Source organism: Macrobrachium rosenbergii, chromosome 54 (assembly GCF_040412425.1).
Source record: "Macrobrachium rosenbergii isolate ZJJX-2024 chromosome 54, ASM4041242v1, whole genome shotgun sequence".
Taxonomy (NCBI): Eukaryota; Metazoa; Arthropoda; class Malacostraca; order Decapoda; family Palaemonidae; genus Macrobrachium; species Macrobrachium rosenbergii.
The window spans coordinates 26,288,761-26,315,697 of NC_089794.1; the positions used below are offsets into that span (position 1 = coordinate 26,288,761).

Sequence of the window (26,937 nt, forward strand, 5' to 3'; positions counted from 1 at the left end):
TATTAGTTAATCATTTGCATGTGTATTTGATATATAAAAATAATGCAAGCAGCTTTTTGTGGAATGTTTTTACATTATTATTATTATTATATTATCATTATTATTATTATTAATTTCATGATTATCACTACCATATCACGAATTACTGTATAATTTATTATTATTACTTTTAACTGATGTATCATGTAACCATTGTCATGTAGGGTTAATACAGAAATATAATTCTAGCAGATTTCCAAAATAGAAAGCAAAAAAAAATATGGTTATATTTCCTTTCACAACAGAATACTGAACTGCATGAGGATTGAAACTTACGGATCAACTTTATTACTGAAATACATCTTTATATTTTATATAGAACCTGTAAATACATGTTGAAAATAGTAGTAGCTTAACTAGTCATAGTGTCTTGCATAATATTTTATTAGAGGTGTTCACACATCTTTATGGGAATGAGTTATTTCCATGAACATATTCTGGTTCAGGATGTTTTGTTGTGCAACAAATCACTGGACATAATTTCACGTTTCTTCTTACTTGATTTATGAAATTTTTTTCCAAAGGAATCTTACAGCATTTGCATTCAGTAGGATTAGAACCTCTTTTTATAAACTTCCTTCCGATTACTTCAACTATATAGAGATGTAATGACATGTAACTTGAACTTTGATTACTTTCTTCTCTGTTAAGATTAATTGTCAGATTATATCTGTACTTGAATTGTAACTTTTAGTTCATAAACGTTATGTTGATTATCAGGCCCACGTTTTGATATCACTTTTATATCTCTTTCTCAAAAGCAGCAAAGTCATTTTTTAAATTATTCATCACTGCTTTCATCAAAATTTCTAAAATTTATCAGCAGTTGGAAAATATTCATTTCCTAAATCAATATTCTAACACCCTAAGCTGCACTGGAGATAATCATATGACTAAGACATCAATTTTTGGAGATTTTCGAAGCTGTAAGCAGTTTTTCATAATCATTCTGCAAGCTTAAAACGTCTCACTTCATCTGATTTCGTGTTATTTTTGAAGCTGTAAGCTGTTGTCCATAGTCATTCTTCAAGCTTGAAACGTCTTATTTCATCTAATTTCGTGTTAGTTTAAGCTTGAGTGGCACCGAGGTTGATTTGTACTCAAACAATAAAGAGAAATTTTTACTTATACTTTTGCTGCTCGCCTATATCATTCTCTGGTTAAGAGCAATTTTATTTTCGAGGAAATTTATTCAGCCTCAGAGTTTCTGCTTTTCTCTTGATGATTAGTTTTAACGCCAAAATTCTTATAAGATTTCTTTAAGTGTTATTTGTTGGTGATGAGATGAATATCCTAGTTAACTAATGGTATTTTTCCTCTGGGAGGAGAGGAATACATAAGAAATGAACTTTTATGGGTCACCATACTTCCCTAAAATGGAAGACTGCAATATCTGAAAAAATACACAACTGAGGAAAATGGTAGATACTCCCTTGCCTTACTGCTGATTTTGCAGATACTGCAAATAGGATCCCCTAAATAAAGCTTCGAAGAATAATTCTGAAGCTGCAGTAACTTGTGTAACAAGTGTTTCTCGAGCCCATTAAGTGGCATATCTCAATTTCGAAAATTTTGCAGATACTGCAGTTTTCCACTTTAGGGCAGTATGGACACGACTTGAGATTGATATCTTGTATGTTTGAAGGCAGTGACACTGCTAAGTTGTGGTCGTGATTACTGTTCTGTACTCTACGTTCTGTACTGGTCTTAATACTACGTAGATAAGATTTTCAAGCCTGGCTCCAGTATGAGATTTCTCTTTGTACTCACTGTGAATAACAAGATCCATTGATGGTGTTTGTGCTTCTGCTGAATGGGTGATTTTTTATGAAAAATAATAAAGGCAACTCACAAGGCGAGGCGACACTTTGGCTGGTGGTAATCACAAGGAGTTTCTTCACAGTATACAAAGTGGTTTGTGTCGTTCTTGCCAAGCTAATAAGTTCTTTCACTCGACACTCCTTGCCTTGTGAGTTGCCAATACGTCGAGGTGCCATGTAGTCTTTTCCTTTAACTGCAAATTTAGTATACTTCAAAATAAGAACTCGGTTCGTGGAGCAAATCACCAACAGTCAGCTAGATGAAACCACCCATTAGCCCAAAACTGAACGAGTATCGAAGACTTTCATTATAATCATGTACAATTTATAAAATATCAAAGGAAAATTGAAAGACTCGGAACAAAATGTTAGTGTATTTCTGATCATGACAGATGACTAGACATTCACTGTTGATGTTGATTAAGGCAGCATACAGCAGAGAGTAAATGAGGAGAGGATCTCAAGAGTCGATGATTCAGAAAGCTGAAGGAGAATGAGAATCTCGAGAGAAGAGAAGTTCTATGTGACTATTCTACAACAAACAATTTTTTTTCTGTCTTATACCTAAGGACATGAAATGTCTTGAAACAGGATATTTTGTGTCTATCAAAAAAGGACGGATTCGTTGATCAGGAAGCAGGAGGAATGTTATTATATTATGTCTTTTTTTTTTTTACAGAGAACAAGGCTTCAGAATAAAATGGAACAATACCCAAAAAATTGGCTTAGGAATTGAACCCACCAAGAGGCTTAAGGTTTATTGGATGGATATTCACAGCATTCTAGAAAATATTATTGTATTCCATCCCAAGAAAACGTATTCTAAATAGCTTTTCTAAAGTAAAATCTACTTCTCAAATAAATAGCTTAACCCTGAAGATATTCAGTTTATTTGACGTGTAAGCATAATCTCATTAATGAATGCTAAATGCTTAAAGACGGTATTCATTAATTTCTTGTTGAAATCCCTCTTTTATTTAGTGGAAACTCTTTCATAATATGAGTTATACTTATCCAAGATCATTTCCACCAAATATGGCAGCCCATTTCTTTAAAAAAAGATATTTTTTTATTGACAAATCAACATGTTACAAAGTTGAAAAACCAACTTTTCATTGGCAAAGTTAACCTACATATCAACTGAAACTCTTCTTCCTATTAAATGATATCATTATTTTCTGTAATGTCAAAGCCAACGAAAGTCAGTTTATCAAAAAGAAGAAGAAGAAGGAGAAGAAGAAGAGGCTTCTGAATGATCAATGTTTACACAGCAACTCGAGGTGCTGCATGAATTCCGACGCCCCTTTCGCAACGACGCGGGGAAAAACGGGCGAAGAGACTCCGCCCAGCGAAAGACGAAGCAGATACAGGGAGTTCTGATGATCTCGAAAGCTTCTCTTTGAAGTGTAATGACGAGAGAGAGAGGGAGAGAGTCGTCATTCCTTTCCACAGAGCCTCTTAGTAATCGTAGTCTCCCTCGTCTTCTGTGTCTGTGCCAGGGTTCTGTTCCACTTCGTTGTAGTCCATTTCAAGTGCTGCCAAATCTTCTCGGGCCTCGGCGAATTCTCCTGAGGAGAGACCGATAGATGTCAGAGATAGTCATTTTTTGTCGACAAATTGGGATTAAACGATATACATCACCTCAGGTTAACTCTGAATTGATTCCAAAAATTAGGATGAGATGATGTACATGAGCACAGTTAAACTCTGAATAGTCTCTAGTGATTAGAACTGTTTCGACAAAGATAGAGATTAGGAGCTTGTATTTTCTGATGTCTGTTTTCAAGAGAAACGTATGTATGGAGAAATATAAACTCAGAATCTGGTAGATAAGTGAGAGGGTATGCAATGTGGTGGATTTTATTTAGTAACAAAGAAATTTAACGTAAGACAGGACGATAAGCTGTATATTTCACTGGGGCTGATTCATGTGCTACAAATACATTTTTGCTTATTATTAATTACCGATTGACGTTGTCCTGTGGCTACACAGTAAACAAGTTTCCTCCTGAAGTGGTAAGTACTAACTCTTTGCAAAAAAAAAATCTAAGAAAAAATGAAAGGCTATGCTATATAAACACTCATCTTTATTCAGTGAAGAACCGAAGATTTAAAACAAAAGAAAATGAAAATAAAAATGAATATCTTTAGAAAATTTTAACGACAAATTCTTGAAGAAACTCAGCTCTTTCTTGCACAGCCTACACTTTGAGTGTTCAAATATCAGACTGTTCAAAGTTGCCTATTTCCAGTATGACGTGTAGTGTGATCAAAACGAGAACAGGGGTAAACCGTTATAATATTTTGCTGTTTCCTCTGCGTAACATTCAGGAATTGTAGCAGCCAATTCCGTCATTATAATGATTATTCTAGATATTTTCTTCTTGTGCTTCATGAGCCATTAGTGTTAAGGATAAGTGTAGGTATAAAAATGATTTCCCTGATTCCCCTGAGTCAACTTACAATATTTTGAATTCAGTAATCGATACAGTGATAGAAAACTTACAATATACTGAATTCAGCAATCGATACAGTTGGAAACTTACAATATTCTGAATTCAGCAATTGATACAGTTGGAAAACTCATTATTATTCGATTTACCGTGGCCAAAAACTAATACAGATTTGTGCCAGCATACTAACATATCAATATCGATAACCGTGCAGAGGATAAGCGATTGATGGATACGTAGCATTTCAAATACTGTATAATCATTCAACAGGTATGCTATTTAATACATTGTAAAGTGCATAAGATAGTTTTCTACTGAAAGCTAAACTTTATACATATATATATATATATATATATGTGTGTGTGTGTGTGTGTGTAAGTGTGTGTGTTTTATGTAATTCTGCTCATACCATATACTGCTACGAGCGAAGCTCTATTATGTTCCTATTGAAACATCAACAAAAAATTGAATTTAACCAAGTGCTCTCATATCTGAGCAGACAGGGACAGAAGAGTAAAAAAAAAAAAAATCAACAAAAAAGTAAATACAAAATAAATAAAATAACTCTGAAAAGGAAAATGACACTGACAGAACGTCTGCATTAAATCCGAGAAAGAACTCACATCCACATATTTAGCAAAGAAGCGAAATAAAACCAACTGGACCACCTTTTGCAAATCTTTCAGAAGACTTTCATTGACAGAAGTAGGAAAGAGAAGGATATCGACCTTTGAGTTCCAAACGTTTCTTTCTCATTCATGACTTCAGTGCCAGAAAAATACTTCAGGATAATTGTGTCTCTTTCCCAGAGTCTTGCGTCAACCCAAGACCCTTCTCTTCGAGATGGCAGACGCCTCAATAAACACCAGAACACGAGTTTCGACGGAATGAAATGAAATACTGTTTTAAATCGTATAATTTTTTCTTTGGTCGTTCAACATCTCGACTAAGAACAAAGAGTCACCTTTCTGGTAATTTTTCTTGTGAATCTTCCGCTTTGGTGAACACATCGTCAGAATCCGAGTTCTTTTATCACTTTGGCCCACGCCGAAAAATATCCATTCTTCTTAGAAGCAGATCTTCACGACGATAAAGCATTATGCTGTAAACAACTTCTTTAAATATGTGACTTGGTCAACGTCTTGTTATAAAATATGAAATTATTTTGAGAAACACTTACATTATACACACATACTATTCTATTATCCTTTCCCTTCACCTTTTCTTATATACAGCGTCAATTCTGTCTTGAATGCACACATATTCAACAAATATATTTTTATGTTTACTTATTTAAAACTCCGGTTGAAAACCTTGATCTGTCACGTCTTAATTAAGACGTTTCATATTTACCAAAACTCTAGCCATTATTAACAACTGATTTTCCACTATCTAAAACTTTCAAATTTTTTTTTTTCTGAACCGAGGCATCCATGATAAATAAATAGTCCCATGATCTCCACGTTCTTTTGACTGCTACACTTTTCAGCCAACACTGGTCAACAAACCACTGCTGTATTGTGACTCAATATTCGTACTCTTCGTCCTCTGGTTCATCTCCGTAAGATTTTTCCACTTCCTCGTAGTCCAGTTCAAGAGCCTGCATGTCCTCTCTCGCCTCTGAGAACTCTCCTGTCGGGAAAAACAATCAGAACTTTAGACAACAGTAGTATTAGTAGTTGGCGGGTCTCTACGCCTTTGTAACGGCTCGGAGGCTGAGCTCGAACAAATGGCCCCTTTTGTATTGGTCACACCTGATTGTCCCCACTTGCCAAGCCACGTTTCTCGAAAGCGGAATTACCTGCAGTTAAATTCAACCCTTAAAGACGTTACTGACAGTAAGTACTTTACGATGCGCATGCGCCAGGCCATTCACTCGTCTGGCAAGTGAAAACAAGCAAGGGATCAATGACAAAATGTCTTTCTCCACTTCGATTTTTTTTTAGTGGGTTTTAGATCTTGCTGTGTCTCAGCAAACGCTCACACACAAACTACGCATTGTTCTTCGATATCAAATTGTCAACATCAATGAAAATGATATAGAGAAACATATAGCAGACAAAAAACTCCACAATCTTTATTTTCTTAATGTACAGTAGTCCTCTGGAAATTTCATTCACTTCACTCCCACCTCATGTTAGTCCCCAAGACAATGAGGATATTTTGTAAATGAAAATATATTAACAATAGGGTTCTTACCTTGGAATGAATTCTTTTCCCAGGAATGAAGTATTTCAAGTTATCTTAAAAGGGTTAAGAGTTTGCTTAAGTATCCTGAATACACTTTTCTTATGGAGGATTAACCTGTTATACTTTGTCTGCTATAAGACATTCTAGGAGTCATTTCAGGCTCAGGAGAAGTTCATTATATAAAAGTCGAATCATAGAGCATTTTAGGAGTCATTGCAGGCTCAGGAGAAGTTTATTATATAAAAGTCGAATCATAAAGCATTCTAGGAGTCATTTCAAGCTTAGGAGATGTTCATTACATAAAAGTTGAATCATAAAACAGATGCCACGCTATATTCAATCCTCCTGAAGTTCTAATTCCAAAATCGATATCTTCTTGGAGTTATCTTCAGTCCATGAAATACTCAGTATAAAAAAAGAGAGTTCAGTCATAAAAGGGGTGACATTCTGAATGCCACCAACCTGATGGTTTTTTCCCAAAAATAAGGTATACTAGGAATTATAGGAAATCTCTGATAAGTCCATTATGCAAGGAGAGTTCATTCATAGGAGGGGCGTCAATCAGAATGCAGCTCTCTTGAACAATACCCCTCACTCCTCACACGCAAAGAATAGGCACTCTTGGTATTCTACGCGTTATCTTAATTCCCTCTACGCCCACAGTTATCAGGATGTTGCTTTGATTGTTCAATAACAGTTTAAATACAATCCTAAACCACAGTTCTTGACCATAACAGTGTGATAATGCAAATATACAATGGTCGATTTTATTTCTAGATCTATAAACTTGAAATTAAGAATTTTTGTTATGTGAGAAATCTTATAAGTAGACGAAAATAATGCACAGACTTTTAACAAATGAGCTAGTGAAATTAAAGATTAATTATAGTTACATCATCATAGTCATACCAGCAAAATTCAAAGCGAAATAAAACATGCAGGTTATTTAAAGAGTAGTTTATCTTTCTTTTTGCTTTTTTTCTTCTTCTCCTTCTCTCTCTCTCTCTCTCTCTCTCTCTCTCTCTCATATATATATATATATATATATATATATATATATATATATATATATATATATATATATATATATATATATATATATGTATGTATGTATATATATATACTGACATTACATATACACACACAAATATATACATACAAACAGTACATACATACATACATACATACATACATACATACATACATACATACATACATACATACATACATATATATATATATATATATATATATATATATATATATATATATATATATATATATATATATGCATATATAGTGTAACTGCTAAGCCAAATGAGCCAAATGTATGTATATATACTGACTTCCAGGCTTCTGTCAGGGATTAAAACTTCAAAGCAAAATTTCCCAAAAAGAATTCAAACTAAATGTTTTAACCTTTATATCCGCAATGTTGATATCTTTCAGTTTAACAACAGATAGTCAATCTACACAAAGTACAGCACCACTGCAAATATAAGCAATTTCAAAGAAATTTAATATTAAGAGGATTAGAATTAGAACGTAATGGAACTAAGTAGCTGACGCACACTGCTCAAAGCCGTGCTGGGCTGCTAAACGATGTAGACACTTCTGGGCCTATGAATATTAGCTGTCCATCTATACATAGCAGTTTACTATGAAAAGCATAATCTTCAAAGCAACTCATTAACGTCACAAAAGCACCATTTCAAGAAGTACTTACCTTAAGTGTTTACTGAGATAAAAGTGTTTTCATTTGTGTAAGTTACGTAACGTGTCATAAATATACGGAAACAAATGGTTTTCACTGAGAATTTTTAATGGTATGTAAATGTTACAGACACATAGCGAAACCATGTATTTCGCGAACTGCCTAAAATTTCAGGCAGTTAGCGAAATGCACTTCAGGACATTTGGTCGCCCCAGGGGCTAGTACTAAACACGGCGAAACAGTGACTCACCTACACTGTTTCGCCATGTTTAGTACTAGCCCCTGGGGGGTCAAATGTATTTCGCAGTGTTTAGTACTAGGCCCTGGGGGATCAAATGTCCCCAAGTCCATTTTGCTATCTGCCTGCAATTTCAGGCAGTTCGCGAAACGCCTGGTTTCGCTATCTGCCTGTAACATACACAAGCTGAAACTGCTGTGGAGCAACAGACGTGCTGATAGTAACTAAAACGCGGATTCCAAACTGCAATCAGACGCCATATTACCACTCCTTGATCTTATAAAATCTAACATGGTCTATCTCTGCACTAGCGGCTAAACATTTCGTGATATTTACTAAGATGAGATATATGTTCGCTGTATTTTTAGTAATTCAGCCATTCATCATTTGTGAAGGACAATGTTTGTGTGGTACATCTTATTACAGTATCGTGACATGTAATGTAACCTATTAGTTTTTAGTTTCTGAAGCCAATTTCATTCGAATGAAATCTCATGCAACGAAAATAAAACCTCAATACATTCATCATTAACTTACTTATGGAATAAATCTACTTACAGTCGTTCGTAAAAAAACAGATGTATTATACAACAGCACTTGGATATTCATTACAGCATAATTCAATTGACCAGTCAACAATAAACATGCAGGTATGTGATCAAGGAGGTGCGTTCAAGAGTCTTTCTCGTTTGGTGTGGCAGTTTTCTGCCAAGTGGTTGTTCTCATGAACGCATCCTGGTAACAGTTGCGTTTCGTGTCTCCTTAATGTCATTTGAAAACTGCACATTCAAACGAATTATATAAAGATACTTAGTTCAGATTACAGATTATATATATATATATATATATATATATATATATATATATATATATATATATATATATATATATATATATATATAATGTGTGTATGTATTTAAGTGAGTTGAGCCCTACTGAACGCACCTCCTCACCTTAAGATCAAATAATATCATAACTCATGTATTTGGTAATCAATTTATCCATGAATGGTACATGATACAGAATACATGGTACAGTGGTACGTGCAAATCCATAAAAGATGGCGCGTAATAATAACATCAGTGTTTTTTTATCTTCAGTTTGGTCCCTGGGTGTAAAACCTGATCGAAGACCTCTTTTAATTACCCCTTGTGTAACTGAGACTTTGGCCAAATTCCAGACAATAATTCGTTAATATTAATATTGTAAGGAAAACTACTTTTATGTCAAGATTTACGCGAAAAAAATTACTTTTAATGTTAAAAATTCACTGGAAAATTACTTTTAATGTTACAGCTTCAACAAAAAAAACTACTTTCAGTGTCAGGACTTCAGTAAAACAATATAACTATTTTTAATGTCAAGATTTCAGCCAAAAACCAAACTAATTTTAATGTCAAATAAATCTTGATTGCAATATTTGTTTTAATTAATGGCAATGAGAATTTATAAAAACACGAAAACCTGACATATAATATAACATGGAAAACAGAAAATCAGTTCTGATGCTGATGACTCTTCTGGTAACGAGGAAAAAGTCATCGCAAAAATTCAATATCCACTCTCAAATCATTCTTGATAACGAAACAAGTAAAAATTGCGCCGAAGTTTCTTCGGCGCAATCGAGTTTTCTGTACATCGTATAATTAAGGCCAGCGAAAATAGATCTTTCTTTCGCTGGTCTCGGTATAATGCTGTATGAGTCGCGTCCCATGAGGGTATGTTTGATGTTTGGAGGGTCGATGATCAACATACCAATTTGCAGCCCTCTAGCCTCAGTGGTTTTTAAGATCTGAGGGTGGACAGAAAAAGTGCGGACGGACAGACAAAGCCGGCACAATAGTTTTCTTTTGTAGAAAACTAAAATTAGCGTTGATAACGGAAAACTGCTTCTCGTGATGAAAAAGCAGTCACTTTTGATAACAGAACTTCGTCCTCGACAGCAGATTTCATTATTTTCAAGCTGATATGTATAACAACATGTAAACCAGGACCAACTCTTCACCATACCTGCAGCCTTCACAAACTGACCAGAAGATAAAGAAACCCCTTCTGTTATTATTGCGCGAATCTCTGCAAATCTTCCTAAAAGGAACACTTGTGCAAAATTCCAAAAAAGAGTCACACAGTGCAATATACAAAAGTCTTAACAAACTAAAGTTTTATTCTTATTAAAGATTTATACCGTAATCTTATACATAAGGCTATGAATGCACATCAAAGAAAACGAACCAAGAAGTTTACAGTCTTGCAGATAATTGGCAGTCAGTTTTTGTGGTGCCTGCGTCGGCTAATGTGAGTGTGTTTGCAGTGGCCAATCAGTGGATTTATCTGTGTTAGAATGCTCTTATTTTCTAGAAATACTAGTAGTACTGATATTGCTTCAGATGCTTTTATTGCTACTGCTACTACTGCTACTATGGATAACATCACCTTCAACAACAACAAAAGCAATAATAATAATAATAATAATAATAATAATAATAATAATAATAATAATAATAATAATAATATAGTGTAACCCGGAACCCCACACTGTAAAAACCACCCAGTCGAATAGGATGACTGATAGACAAAAAAAAAAAAAAAAAAATAATAATAATAATAATAATAATAATAATAATAATAATAATAATAATAATAATAATAAAAACTGTACTATGGACTCTAAAATTACAGTGACTTATGTTTTTAATAGATTTTCAGACTACCCAAAAATTAACTTTCCATCTTCTCTGGTTTTTTTCGCGAAGGGATAAATATATGCTTGCTTATTTTTGCTGAAAGCAGAAATGAAAGTCGAAAAAATTTGACAAAACGAAAGGGAGACCTTTCGTCTTTTCATTCATTTGAAACTTTAAATGAAACTTTAAATAAAACTTTAAGTTAATTACAAAATTTAAATTTAAATGAATTACAATGAATTTAAATGAATTACAAAATTCAAATTTACATGAATAACAATGAATTTAAATGAATTACAATGAATTTAAATGAATTACAAAATTTTAAATTTAAATTAATTACAAAATTTTAATTTAAATGAATTACAATGAATTTAAGTGAATTACAAAATTAATGTAAACGAATTTAAATGAGTTACAAAATTTATGAATCAGAGCCATGAAATGAGCTATTATGACACACAGTTACGTTAAATATACGAAGGAAGTTATATAGAATTTTTTTGAAGAGATCTTCGACAATTTTAAAAAAAAGGAAGTGGGTGTAGACTTGTAGCTAATTGAATCAAATGCGAGTCATGAGTCCCAACAAACGCTTAGTCCCTTTTCAAGCAATTAAAAACATAAAGAAATTATTTCAACACTGAAAAACAAAGCATTAATGCTGTTTTACCTGTGAGTTCATAATGGAAAAATTTCCACCGAGATAACATAAGAGAAAAGATGACAAAATTCTAATTACACACCAATTGATGGACCAGTTTTAGGCGCCTCGTGTTAAGCAGAACGTTGAGAATTTACATTTCACTAAAAATTAAAAAAAATACTAATTTAACAATCTGACAAACCACATATATGAGACTACTAAATCCAGTCACGGTGCCACACTCACATTAACCAACAGGGCATTCACATTCACTTAGTTCTTACCAAAGAAAGATCTATCCTTAAGGTGGACAATCTCTTCTTCTTCTTCTTCTTCTTCTTCTTCTTCTTCTTCTTCTTCTTCTTCTTCTTCTTCTTCTTCTTCTGTGATTACTGAACTTCTTCTTTCACCAGCAGGATTTCCAGTCTTATTGACTTCTGTCGTCGCTGCAGAACAGGTTCCTTCGTAGGATACTGACAACTTGTCCATTCATTTCCCGTCACTGATTTCATTGGAAACGCTTCTAAAACCAGTCCGTTTAGTTTATTTTTCATAAATCACTTTTAAACAGGATTATCTGTTGTTACCCTACAAACGAAATCGTCTTAAAAGTATTTTCTAGGAAGTAAAATTATTCATTCTGGCATTCACAGATGATCAGTTTATCATAAATACGTTTTTATACCGGACACTTTTCAACAGGCATTAATATAATATCACGATTATTATAAAAAAAAAATTCCCATCTCTCCATTACATCAACATTACTTATCTGCATTTAAGTAACATGTTACTTATACTTATCACCACAACACTTCACAAAATCACGCAATAAATATAAATGCAACCTAAAAATATAGATATAGATCTTTGATGATTTCTACAGATATATTACATTTTTATGTTCCCAGCATTTTTGTTAAGTTTGGCACAACATCGATATAAAGCTCAAGATAATAATTTATTCTTTCAAACACTTGTTGAAGACTACGAAACTCTTTTAAAAGGACCACTCGAGTTCACAGAAATACTGGTGAATATTATAAAGGCACAAATAACCTGATGATTCTGTATATGAAGAAAAATTGATGATATATATGAATATTTCACTAAAAAATATTCGTAAACAAGACACAAATCAAATTCGTTTCTAAAAAAAGATTGGTCTACCTTAGTATCAAGAATGTTGTAGGAAGTAGGGAGAGAATTGTAACAAAAGAAGTACATGTCACGACCAGTTTCAAAAGTATCAGTCAAACTCAATTCGGAAAAGGAACGATAAAAAAATCCCATATAGAAAGTTACCATCGTAATCAAAGAAGTATCAAGCTTCCTCTAACAATGTACACTTGGGTTAATCTCTCGCCAAAAACTGATGAGTCTGCCCTGCTTCTCTCCCCAAGGAACAGAAAACGGAAGGTATGACAGCTTAGGTCCATTACACGATGCAAGTTTCAATAGGACCGTCTCCCCTTGGCACACCTGGACAGGTATGATACCTTGCACCAGACTGGCAGGTGAAGCACGCTGGCCCAGTTCCCACAGATGCATCAGAAACTTTCAAATTGGTATGCGAAACGAGCAATGAAGTAAATGAAACTCTTTAATGGTTAAGAATGTTTGTCAAGGTATTAAAGCTATTTAAATACTTTGATAAGAAGCCTACTGCATTTGGACCAAACTGGTGAGGTAGCTAAGATAATACGACTTGTCTAATTTTCATCATAAAAAAATTAGCTACTGTCGCACCATTGACTTCTAAAGATGAAGGAGGTTAAGTGAACTAGCTTAAAAGTGTTCTAAGAATATCTATGTGAGGTGTTTGATTCTCAAATGTGCCTACGGGTCTTTACAAAGGCTACCTTTTACGTTCCGTCAATCAGGTGTCAATTCTACTGTAATGGGAGAAATACATCGCCTCGGTGGAGTGTCATTTGACTAATTACCAGCCTCGATCTACTCAAAGAAGTTTTGTGACTGACAGGGAACTCGATCTGAGATACACTAAGAGTGAGGAACCCACTGATTCATTTACGTTTCCTAGATCGCGTCATTGTTTTGGAGTTTTGGGATGGAGCGGTTCGAGACGGTCGTTTGTTTTAGTCGAGGTATGCAGCGCCATTCTCGGCATCTGCTCGGGAGGACTCGACCTCCTTATAGTCCATTTCAAGGGCGGCTGTGTCCTCGCGAGCTTCGGCGAATTCGCCTAAGGATGTTCCCCAGGGAGGATGAGTGCATGAGGGGGGTTTGGTGCGAGGGAGGGGAATGGGATTGAAGTGGAGAGAGAGAGAGAGAGAGAGAGAGAGAGAGAGAGAGAGAGAGAGAGAGAGAGAGACCAAAGAACAGGAACATGAATGCGAAGTATGGACCAAGAGGATTTTGGACAAGGAGGATTTATGTGCAGGGTAAGGAACCAGGGGAAAATAATACAAAAGAAACTCATGTAAACAAAAGGGTTCAAAACAAATCTGAAATGTCATTTAAATGGAACACGATAAAACACAAAATATTCATATAAAAATAGAAAATATAACCTAGGAACACCCCTCGGAAGCAGTTGACAGATAAGCAGATATAAGGAATATTGACAAGGTTTATAACTGTCAACTTTTTACACTTTTTTATATAATTTTTCCTTAAACACTACACCTTTACGTGTTAACTAATCTTCTGTCTATAGAAATGAAAACGCCTAAATGAACCTGAGGATAAGACATTAAAAGCAATCTTCGATTTGTGAAACCATAAATTCACTGATACCTACAAGAGCACTCAGAATAAAAAGATTTTGTGTAAGAAATTCTACATTCTCTTACAAATAAATGTTTTATTTATAACATTACGATAGTGATATATAGAATTTCACGTGATATTCTAAGCTCTGAACTACATTCCAGTGTTCCTATGTAGAATCTCTTAAAAAGACATAAAGGTGTACACTCTCACCTCAAATTCAGTACAACTGTCGTTTGCACAGAAAATATGGTGCACTTAGGAATATGTTCAGTAGCGGTTAAATAGACTTATCTTATTTTTCCGTGTAGTCTGTCGTTTATTCTTTACCTTCATTTAACCAAAATGCTATAATAATTTATATGCTTAGATAAAGTAGGAATATAAGGCATTTATAATGCTAGCTACTTTTTAAGCTCACTGGCATGTATTTATATGCTAACTACCTTCAACAATTTCTACTCTGCTTACTTATACTTAAATAGCTTCCTCAGTCAGCTAAACTCAGCTAAACTTTATGCCTCATCTCACAAGCTAAAAATCTACAAAGCTAGCCAGTTCCTCTTGCTTATAGTCACGTATCAGCATACTAGCCACAACCAACAAATTTCTATTTTACCTACTTTCACTTAAGTAGTTTATTTTCATTCAACTGAACTTCTTTTATCCATTTCCTAATCCTTTATCTTATCCACAGCTAATCCTTTTATCCAACTATAGCAATGTTTACCCACCTTCCTCCATTCCCTCTCCGACGTACCAGTGGACGAAAGCTCTCTTCGAGTACATGAGATCGAACTTGTGGTCAAGTCGTTCCCAGGCAACTCTGATGGCCGTGGTATTGGACAGGGCGCAGACAGCCCTGTCTACTTTGGCGAGGTCAGCTCCTGGGACCACAGTGGGTGGCTGGTAGTTGATACCAACCTTTTTTTTTTTGTGGGAGGTGTTAAAGAGACAGTTATTGTTTAGACATGAAGGGTAGAGACTGACTTAGTCAGAATTTAATGCAAACGGTTTATGTTTTTGTATTAAATTACAGAAAGAAAGATCAAGTCCAGGAACTTTAGCAATGAAGGGGAGTAAGATTCAATAATAATAATAATAATAATAATAATAATAATAATAATAATAATAATAATAATAATAATTGTCAGGAATAGGAAGATTAGAAACCCAAGTAATGAATGTGCAACCTGTAGATTCCACTAACGAAAGTAACAGTGAATGAACTCCGATCTCAGCAATAAAAGTGAATACTTAACCTGGTATGAATCAGTTATGAGAGTATTCTAATGAAAGTCACAGTCATATAATTCAACAAAGGAAGCTGAATGGATAAATAAATCAAATAAAGCAAGAACTTCTTAAACTCAAGACATGAAGGCCAATGTGAAGCACTAAAACACAATGCAATAACTTATTTATTTATCCCCACCAACTAGCTTCACAAATTATCCCAAGCAGACGACAGAAATTTAGTGAACTAAGTTCTTGCTTGGAGACATCATTGCAACGACCATACCAACCTCTTTTTGTGGGGGAAGGGGAAAGGGACAGTTATTGAGTAGACCTGATGGTAGAGATTGACGAATTCAAACATTTTTTATATTGACCGTAAACAAAACCTTACAAACATGGTGGGACCTCACCTTGAACCCTGTGGGACACCAGTCGACGAACGCGATGCTCTTCTTGGTTCGGGCCTCTGCAATGGCTGCGTTGACGTCCTTGGGAACCACGTCACCTCGGAATAGCAAACAGCAGGCCATGTACTTTCCTTGAGAGGGGTCGCACTTCACCTGCGGAACACCACGGACAAAGCATGTGCAGTGAGACAGCTTTTCACATGTTAATGATGACTTTCAGTTGTATTTTTCAAGTCTAAGAATATTGTAGACATGTTAACAGAGGGTTAAGTATAGAAATATTGTAGACACGTGTACAGAAGATGCCTTATAAACAGAAAACCACAAAGATATACAAAATTATTTTTTTCCAGTAAAAAAATAATAAGTAATTAAAAATCCAAATAAACAAAAAACAAACAAAGAAACAAATACATAAATAAACATACATGTAAATAAAAATACATAAAAGATCAAAATTATTAAAGATAAATAAAAATAAATATGAATAAAAAAGTAAATTTTGTGGTTACATACCATCTGGTGGGAAGGCTCGAAGCACTTGGCAGTAATGGCACTCACGGTGAAATTATCGTGCTGGGCTCTTTCGGCTGACACTACTGGGGCGTACGTGGCCTGGAAATGGATCAACTCGTTAGGTCTCGCTCAAATCGAGCATGATTTTGTCAAATATTTCTAATTAGTCAGTTAATATGCATCATAAACGATAAGATTTTTATTTTAAAAAATTAAAGGAAAATTTGTTACCAATGGAATTTTAATAGGATTGTTTTAAAACTTTATCAGTTACTGGGAATAAATCGTTTTAACAAAATTCTCACAAACAAACGCACACACACATACACACACACGCATATATATATATATATATATATATATATATATATATATATATATATATATATATATATATATGAATCTATAAAGTAGATATAACTGATAGAAAGTTTAATCAGAAATTTGTTAAATTATCTCATCAAAGATGAGGAAAAATATCACATTACTCTTATTCATGCCTGAGAATTTTACCCATGGGCAGAGCAATCACAACAATGGCACTGATCGGTCATTAGACCCATAAATAAATATAGACACTCAAAGAACACCCACATACATCCACACTCCTTACCAGAGGGAAAAGATTCCTTACCAGAGGGAAAAGATTCCTTACCAGAGGGAAAAGATTCCTTACCAAAGGAAAATGATTCCTTACCAGTGGAAAAAGATTCCTTACCAGAGAAAAAGGAAGGAAAAAGATTCCTTACCAGAGGAAAATGATTCCTTACCAGAGGGAAATGAATCCTGGGGTATGGCACCAGATTGGTCTGGAACTCAGTCAAGTCTACATTCAGTGCACCGTCGAACCTCAGAGATGCTGTGATGCTGAAAGAATTAATGAAATTAATTTCTTTTAATTGAAAAAGTCTTACACTAAAATGAACTAAAGAAGTCTCACAGACCTTGTAATTTGTGATTGAAGTAGCGCTGAAATTTTTTTGAAGATGATACGGCTCTAATTAATGATAAAAGAGAAAAGGTATATTAACTGCAGTTAAGGTACTGACTACATTTCTCAAGGTTTAAGAAATCGTGTGATCTCGTTCTGACAATCAAAAGTGAAAAATCATTAACATCTTCCATTAAATCTTTGTTGCAAGAGGCTACCTATAATTAGGACTTATATCACGTCTCTTCCTCTTCATCAGAACTTCATCTTGAAATTAGATGATCAAATTTCTATTCTGAATTTAATCTTACTATACAACACAACACAAAGTACTCGTATATCGAAAGTCTTTGTTCTCGTTGTGTAATCTGGGAGTATAAAATATAGCCCACGGGAAATAAACTCCATGTTCAGACTTGCAGTCGGCCGTTTCAGGTCCAGCTTCTAGCACAGTGGTTCATAACCCCTGGGTCGCGACCCAAAGTTGGGGCGCCAAACCATTTCAATGGGTCCCCAAGGGTTATAACTTCGTGGACTTGCTAAATCCCCAATATTCTTATTATAATTGTCATTATTAGAGATAATATTGTATTAAGAATACATAAGTCATTAATATCTAGGCAGAACATCATAGAGACATAGAACATTTACTTGAGGTCGGAATCTTCCCAACATAAACACTTGCCTTTTAAATTTAACGGCCGTTGAATCTCTGCATGTCATTTTTGTATCTGTAACACGTTTCCATAAGCATAATTATATAAAAAAGAAAATGTTTATGACGACATGGGTCGCCATGGTTAATTTGGACAAGATTTTGGGTCACTGCCAAAAAAAGGTTAAGAACCGCTGTTCCAACACCGCTCGTCACTGTTTAAGTGTCCAAAATGAAGGGACCCTTAGTCATAGCTTAAGGAGGGTACCTAAAGTCCTCTTAAATTATCATAATTTTTAACGGTGGGTAGGGACTTATACAATCCTGATGCTTATAAATACTAAAGCCACCATTCTGAACCAAGAGTCACTTTATAAATCTTACTAACTTTACAGTAATTATTGGCCATCACTTCATATTAAATACAAATATTTTCTTAACTGTGTTTATGTATGTGTGTGTATATATATATATATATATATATATATATATATATATATATATATATATATATATATATATATATATATATATATATATATACAGTATATATATATATATTAGAGTAGACAGACTGATAATAAACTTTTTTTTTTTTTGCAAATGTTCACTGAGACGATCTAGCCACAACAAAATTCATGACAATCTTGTGGCACCCCTAGGCACTGTCTGTGGCACCCCTGTTTGAGAACCACTGCTCTAAAGTATAAAAAAAGTATAACTACGAACTACATTTCCAAACATCAAATCCCGAAGTCCTTACCTGGAAACCACCTGTCCAATCATACGATTCAAGTTGGTATAAGTGGGTCTTTGGATGCCCAGCTCCTTGCGGCAAAGGTCGTAGATGGCCTCGTTATCCACCATGAAGGTGACGTCAGCATGCTCCAAAGTGGTGTGGGTAAAGAGGATGGAATTGTATGGCTCTACCACAGCTGTCGATACCTGCAACATTGAATCTGGTTAGTAAGTGGATGGGTGATCAAGATGACATGCTAAACAGCATCAGAGCACAGGACCCCTTGAATACCCTTGAGATAGGCATTGGGGCTAGTGCTTTCATTCTAAAAATAATTGCTGGGAAGTTGTTGTGAAAACTATGAATATCAGATTAATAACAGTCACAAAAAAATATAATGAATTAAAACACTGACACAGTGATACTAATAATGAAATAATAATAATAACTATTATTATTATTATTGAACGCAACTTTGCAACGTCTGAGCAGTTCTGGTAACTCCATAAGCTTATTGTTAATTAATGCAATTTCCATAAAATTCTGAAAAACTCTACGGTAAACACTACCCAGATTTGACTTATGAATCTTCATCCATTGGCATTAAAATAATATAATTATCCAAACACTCTCAGAGGACAGGACGTGCCAACCCTTAAATCAAGGTATATATTGAAAAAATACTAAATAAACATCAAACCAATCCATCACCTGAGGAGCTGGATAGATAGAGAAGCAAAGCTTTGACTTCTTGCCGTAGTCGAGGGACAGATGTTCCATGAGAAGTGAACCGAAGCCAGAGCCAGTCCCTCCACCGAAGGAATGGAACACAAGGAACCCTTGGAGGCCAGAGCAGGCTTCCTGCTGCTTCCTGACGGTGTCGAGGACGACCTCGAGCTGTTCCTTGCCTGGAAGAAGGAAGAATTATGGAAAGGCAGAGGTGATGATGATAACAGTATAGAAAAATCTATCATTTTGATAAGATAACTGATTATGAATGGCGATTACACTGAGGACAATAATAAACCGGTTACTCGGAAGCCATTTTCATATGTAGAGATATTCTTCATATTTAGGACAACTAATCTGATGTACCTTAATGAAAATATGTCCAACAATTTCTTTCATTTCTACATTTGCTAAGGAAATTTGACTTAAATCGCAGTAAACCACAGCTCCCATTTATAAATTCAATTTTTTCATTTAATTATTTCGTTTAATATCGTCATTTTTAATACATGTAATTTCAATAGACATGTGTGGGTAGCTACCTATTGTATGACTGTTATTTCGTCATGAATCTATTTTACATTTATTTTAACGAATATTTCTGGTATCGAGGATCATAAATGTCATGACTCCAAACTGTATCATTAAACAAGCCTAGCACCTTGCAACAAATTTAACATGACCGACAGTGGGTCAATGAAACCTGAGAACAGGACAGAGTAAAGTGAACTGGCGGAATTAGGCTTCATCACATTTTTGTCTCTGTAACGCCAGACAACCCACAATCAATCAGTCAATCCAAAGGGAGCGATGTGTCTTACCTACTGTGTAGTGTCCACGAGCATAGTTATTTGCAGCATCTTCCTTTCCAGTGTGGAGGGAATTTGGGGAGAAAAGTTCGCGGTATGTTCCCGTCCTGACCTCATCTGTAGGGGAAAGAAACTTGGATTTAGGAAACCTGAACTGAAGAAATCTGATCACATTCAAATTTACAAAAAAAAAAATAAATTAAATAAATAAACAAATAAAATTTCCATAGTCATATTGAGAAGAGTGAGTTCCAAAATATGTTTCTAAATTATATGAAAAACTTTTCTGAAAAGCTTTTGTCCATCTTTTGTGGAACTGGTCGCTCAGTATTCAAGCAACATACAAGTTTGGTACTAAATGGTTTTTCAGCATAGTAGTGACATCGTCCATAGCAGAGAGAGAGAGAGAGAGAGAGAGATTATCAAGCTTTCAGCAACTATTTAAGGGCTGTAGTTGTAATCCCCAAGTCTTGCCCTAACAATGTTCAAAAGAATTACTTGCCGAAGACGTACCTAGATGGTCACCCATCTAAGTCCTAACCAGACTCACAGCCGCATAACTCCACAAAGACAAATAAAGACACAAAACGAGAATCTACAAAAATAAAACAACCCATATAAATGAAAACAAAAGCCGTTGAGGAAAATCAAAGTCTACAAAAAACAAAAAAACAAAAAACACACCTCAAACAACGACCCATCAGCCTGCATAACAACACGACACCCAATTAAGTAATCAGTTTCTTTTTTATCAAATCTGTTGGCACTGTGCGTGACCGGGTGGCACTCAGGACTAGCGGGTGACCGGGTGTCGGACACGCCACGCTGCCTTCGCTCGTAGCTGTGATTAAGGCGAAGAAATGGCACAGTCGGCGGGGGTGGGGTGGCGGGGAGATTCGATAGAGGTAATCATTCGAGAGATACTGAGGAGTCATTTGAGTATTGTATATCTCTTCACGACCATTAATATAGACGGGGAAGAGTCGTTCAGAGAATAGTCTAATCGGTCGTTTAGATAAACGTTAGGCTTCAGTTTCTCTTTCTTTCTTTCTTTCCTTCTTGTTTCTCTCTTTCTTTAAATCTCCTTCTGAAAACCCTTATGGACAAAGCCAACAAATTAAACAAGTAAAAAATGCGACGAAGTTTCTACGGCGCAATCGAGTTTCCTGTACATCGTATAATAAAGGCCACCGAAAATAGATCTATCTTTCGATGGTCTCGGTATAATACTGTATGAGCCGCGGTCCATGAAACTTTAACCACGGAGCGGTGGTGGCCTGGCCTATATCGTTGGCAGACGCACGATTATGGCTACTTTTAACCTTAAATAAAATAAAAACTACTGAGGCTAGAGGGCTGCAATTTGGTATGTTTGATGATTGGAGGGTGGATGATCAACATACCAATTTGCAGCCCTCTAACCTCAGTAGTTTTTAAGATCTGAGGGCGGACAGAAAAAAGTGCAGAACAGACAAAACCGGCACAATAATTTTCTTTTCAGAAAACTAAAAAAAAAAAACCAAGAGGGCTCCAAAGAGATATCAGCCAGCAGGCAGAGAGAGAGAGAGAGAGAGAGAGAGAGAGAGAGAGAGAGAGAGAGAGAGAGAGAGAGAGACAAGTTATAGGAAAAGGTGACCAATAAATAAATGTGGGGGAGCAGAAAACAAAACGATACACCTGAAATTCAGGACACTTCAGCAGCAGAGATCAGGAATGAATTTGATCCTCGCTGAAATATTTGGAAATCAGAAGATTCCACAACGGCACTAGGCAAAATATCCCACATTTTAGTTGTAGCTAACATAAAACTAGCAATATTTCCTGACCTGTTTCCGCGTGTAATTTGGAATTGAGGACTAAGGGTAACGATGTGAGGGCGTGAGTATAAATCAGGTTTTATAGCTTAATGATCGAGCTACTTATTTCATCGAGTTTTATGCTTTTACAGTATATATATGTATATATATATATATATATATATATATATATATATATATATATATATATATATATATACATGTATGTATGTCTGTCTGTATGTATGTGTGTGTATGTATACACACACACATATATATATATATCAAACACAACAGGAAAGATATATACACATATATGTATAAAAACACATAAAAATATATATACAAATGCATATATACAGTATATATATATAATATATATATACAAAGAGAGAGAGAGAGAGAGAGAGAGAGAGAGAGAGAGAGAGAGAGAGAGAGAGAGAGAGAGAGAGAAACTTTCAAAGCAAACTTACTTTTCAAAATAAGCCTCTCCTATAATTCAATGCACCATTCTAGGGACGCCTAGAAATTCATACCAGCCGTTCAAAGCAGCTGTCGCATGCACCAAGAGACACATCAAAAATAAATCATGAAAGTAATACAAGGAAATATAAACAGCAAAGACAGATATTTTCACTATAACCAATGACTCTGCAAAACACCTCCTTTTATTTAACATTGCGCACGCTAAGGAGATAGTGGTCACGTGATCCACGTTAAAACTAAAAAAAAAAAAAAACAGGTGTTGTTTGTGCTGAAAAAGAAAGAGATTTTAAGCCCAGATTCACAAATAGCAACACATGCAAGTCGGTTTATTCGCCTATAAATCAAGATATCTTACATTTAGGCATGCAAGCACAATCCTAAATTTACTCTCTCTCTCTCTCTCTCTCTCTCTCTCTCTCTCTCTCTCTCTCTCTCTCTCTCTCTCTCAAGATTCTTGCCTTCAAGATTTCTTGCCTTCAGGCATGCAAGCACTACCTTCATTTACTCTCTCTCTCTCTCTCTCTCTCTCTCTCTCTCTCTCTCTCTCTCTCTCTCTCTCTCTCTCTCTCTCAAGATATCTTGCAGTTAGGCATGCAAGAGCAATCCTAAATTCTCTCTCTCTCTCTCTCTCTCTCTCTCTCTCTCTCTCTCTCTCTCTCTCTCTCTCTCTCTCTCTCTCTCCTTTGGTAACTACAAAGAACAGGAAGATAAATGTGGACCAAACCTACATTTATGTCTCAAACCCCTAATCTTCCAGACTGCAGACGTCGAATATCAATGTTGACTAAAAACATTTCGACTTCCTGCTCCTTATGATTTGCAGTCAATGTCATCAGCAGTTCAAGAGTGGTATTTTTATTGTGTCAATGCATGAAGATTAGAACAAAGCCTAAATTGGTTTCCCTGAAGGAGTTACACAGAAAATTGGGAAATCGTCAGCCAAGTTTTAAAACTTGCTTTCATTATCAGGTAATTACAGGTACGTTGTTGGAACTTTCTTGTATTACAGGTAAATGATAGGTACACCATCGGACTTTTTGTTTTCTGTAAAAGAAAATTGTTTTGACGGCTTTGTCTGTCCGTCCGCACTTTTTTCTGTCCGTAGTTATTCTGTCCGCCCTCAGATTTTAAAAAGTGCTGAGGCTAGAAGGCTGCAAATTGGTATGTTGCTCATTCATACTCCAATCATCAAACATACCAAATGGCAGACTTCTAGCCTCAGTAGTTTTCATTTTATTTAAGGTTAAAGTTAGCCATAATCTTGCTTCTGGCAACGATATAGGATAGGCCACCACCAGGCCGTGGTTAAAGTTTCATGGGCCGCAGCTCATACAGCATTATACCGAGACCACCGACAGGCAGATCCATTTTCGGTGACCTTGATTATACGCTGTAGCGGCTGTACAGAAAACTCGATTGCGCTGAAGAAACGTCGGCGAATTTTTTTACTTGTTTGTATTGCAAGAAAATAAAAGGTCAGTCTTTTAAGCTTTCTCTGGTAACAGGAATAAATCAGATTTTATGGGAATTTTTTTTCAATACCAGCTGCTATTACAAAAAAATTATCAAAATCCTTTTTGTATCTATTTTAAAAATATTGAGTCGTATGAAGAAAATCAATTATAAAAATAAGAAAGACAGAAACTACTATTAGAAAAAATTGATCTAAATGTCTTTGTACGTGAACTGAATAAATTGAGTCTCCTTTAGAAAGTAAATTATAAAATAAGAAAGAAAGACGCAAAGAAGAAAGGAATAAAGAAGAAAGGAAATGCCCTGTCAATCAACCTCATTCATTCGAGATTAGAATTTTTTTTTTCTTGTTAGGTAATTTCTCTCTGACATTCATATATTGGGAGGGAAATTATGTTTAAAATTAGACGCCTCGAATCAATAGCCTGCGCCAGGTGGCCTTCCTTTTGAGAGCTCACTGCGCATGTTGTTTATGTTAATGTAAAGGCCGCAATGTTTGTAATTTAAAAAGTATCATGTACGTGAATGAAGTACTTTAAGCAAGAGTCATAGTTTTCTATTACAAAACAGTAAGATTTTCAAATTATTATTATTATTATTATTATTATTATTATTATTATTATTATTATTATTATTATTATTATTATTATTATTATTATACAGAAGATGAACCCTATCATATGGCTTAAGCCCACCAAAGGGGCCACTGGCTTGAAATTCAAGCTTCCAAAGAATATTAAGGCGTTCATTTGGAAGAAGTAACAGACGGTAATGGGAAATACAGAAAGAAGAGATCACTTGTTAAAAAAGTAGAAAAAGTCAGCAAACTGATAAGTACACAGATAAAAACGTAAGTAAATTATTAAAACATAAGAATTGTTTTACGGTAGCAATGCATTGCATCTTCGCTTGAAAACTAACGAACACACTGAACTCGAAAATTAAACCGGTTTTCCAATTTGGTTGTGAACAGTCTCGTAGGTCCTTCTTGGTTTAAGTTTAGCTAAAAATAATAATAAACAAGTAAAAGATGTGCCGAAGTTTCTTCGGCGCAGTCGAGGTTTCTGTACAGCTTATAATCAAGGCCACCGAAAATAGATCTATCTTTTGGTGGTCTCGGTGTAATGCTGCATGAGCCGCGGACCATAAAACTCTCTTTAAGTGGTGGCCTGTGTTGTTGCGTTGCCAGAAGCACTATCATGGTTAACTTTAATCACGGCCTGGTGGTGGCCTGTCCTATATCGTTGCCAGAAGCACGATCGTGGCTAACTTTAACCTTAAATAAAATAAAAACCACTGAGGCTAGAGGGCTGCAATTTGGTATGTTTGATGACTGGAGGGTGGATGATCAACATACCAATTTGCAGCCCTCTAGCCTCAGAAGTTTTTAAGATCTGAGGGCGGACAGAAAAAGTGCGGACAGAAAACAGTGCGGACAGAAAAAGTGCGGACGGACAGGCAAAGCCGGCAAAATAGTTTTCTTTTCAGAAAACTAAAAACGGTGTCGTGGAATTTAATGATAGTCACCAAAAGATATTACCAAACCCTCATTAAAACCGGCCTCTGATGTATGACACAACGTTGAAAATCAAGAGCTAAAATTGACCAAGGCCTTCCTGATCATTAAACTTAAGTTAAGAAGAAGAAGAAGAAGAAGAAGAAGAAGAAGAAGAAGAAGAAGAAGAAGAAGAAGAATAAGGTTAGTCTATTCATAACAGACTGTCCATCGATTCTGCAAACAAAAGACGACATAATGATTAATGAATTTGGAGACGTCACTTTCACAGTAGGAGTTTTCTCTTTTTTTTTTTTTTAGAAGATTGAATTGATTTAATGTGTACAAAGTCTGGCACTTTTTCTTAATTACAGGATACAAGCTGAATTTTATACAGCCCTTAAATATTAGCCTAGGCTAGATTTCAGTGCAGTCTTTCGTGCTGAACATCGCTTGAATATATTTACTGAAAGCTTTCCAGAGACTTCGTAATTAGATTCTGAAGGTGAATGCAGCGCTAATAAAAGCAACTGCCTGAGGAGACTTCAGTGAGGAAATGTCGCAGCAAGGTCATTCATTTTGACCTTGATTTCACCTTTGAGGAGAAATGAGCTGTAACTTCCTGATAGCAGTTAGGCTATATTACCAGTGTTTCAAAGTTTCAAAGAGAACAGTGAGGTGGAAGGAAAGAAGAAGAAGAAGAAGGCTGTGAAAAAACGGAGAAACAGAAGCAGGGAGAGAATTCTGACGATTAGAAATATACAATCAATAAGAAAGGAAGATCGTGGTACTTTCTGTTTTGTTTTAAACAAAAGAGGTCCATAGGTATTCTCAGTGAGGTTGCTATTTCATAGATATTAGGCAGGCAATATATATATATATATATATATATATATATATATATATATATATATATATATATATATATATATATATTTTATTATAAATATATATAAATGAGAATCGACGTTTAAGTATCGCAAAATCTTAAAAACAAATACAGCTCAAAGCAAAGTAATTGATATATTATACAGTAAGCTAGATGCAATTTAAAATCCTACTTGAATATTAAATGAGAAAGAGAGAGAGAGAGAGAGAGAGAGAGAGAGAGAGAGAGAGAGAGAGAGAGAGAGAGAGAGAGAGAG

The 26,937-nt window shown here is 35.1% G+C and overlaps 1 protein-coding gene across 3 annotated transcripts in view; it reads right to left on the reverse strand.

Annotated features, from left to right (window-relative positions):
• Positions 1-2,218: 2,218 nt before the first annotated feature.
• Positions 2,219-26,937, reverse strand: part of LOC136834896 (tubulin alpha chain-like) — a 65,205-nt gene continuing 40,486 nt past the window's right edge. The window contains exons 3-11 of one of the 3 annotated variants that reach the window (XR_010851914.1): positions 20,555-20,659; positions 19,716-19,912; positions 19,029-19,210; positions 17,450-17,546; positions 16,680-16,778; positions 16,167-16,316; positions 15,252-15,441; positions 13,820-13,990; positions 3,293-3,427 (exon numbers count right to left, since the gene is read on the reverse strand). Coding sequence is in view for 2 of the 3 variants with exons in the window: in XM_067097714.1 (XP_066953815.1) it covers positions 3,318-3,427; positions 15,252-15,441; positions 16,167-16,316; positions 16,680-16,778; positions 17,450-17,546; positions 19,029-19,210; positions 19,716-19,912; positions 20,555-20,659 (1,130 nt within the window). In the remaining variant the exon portion in view is untranslated. Of the gene's footprint in view, positions 3,428-4,980; positions 5,945-13,819; positions 13,991-15,251; positions 15,442-16,166; positions 16,317-16,679; positions 16,779-17,449; positions 17,547-19,028; positions 19,211-19,715; positions 19,913-20,554; positions 20,660-26,937 lie in introns of those variants that run through there. The other 2 variants (XM_067097714.1, XM_067097715.1) reach the window with 2 other exon arrangements.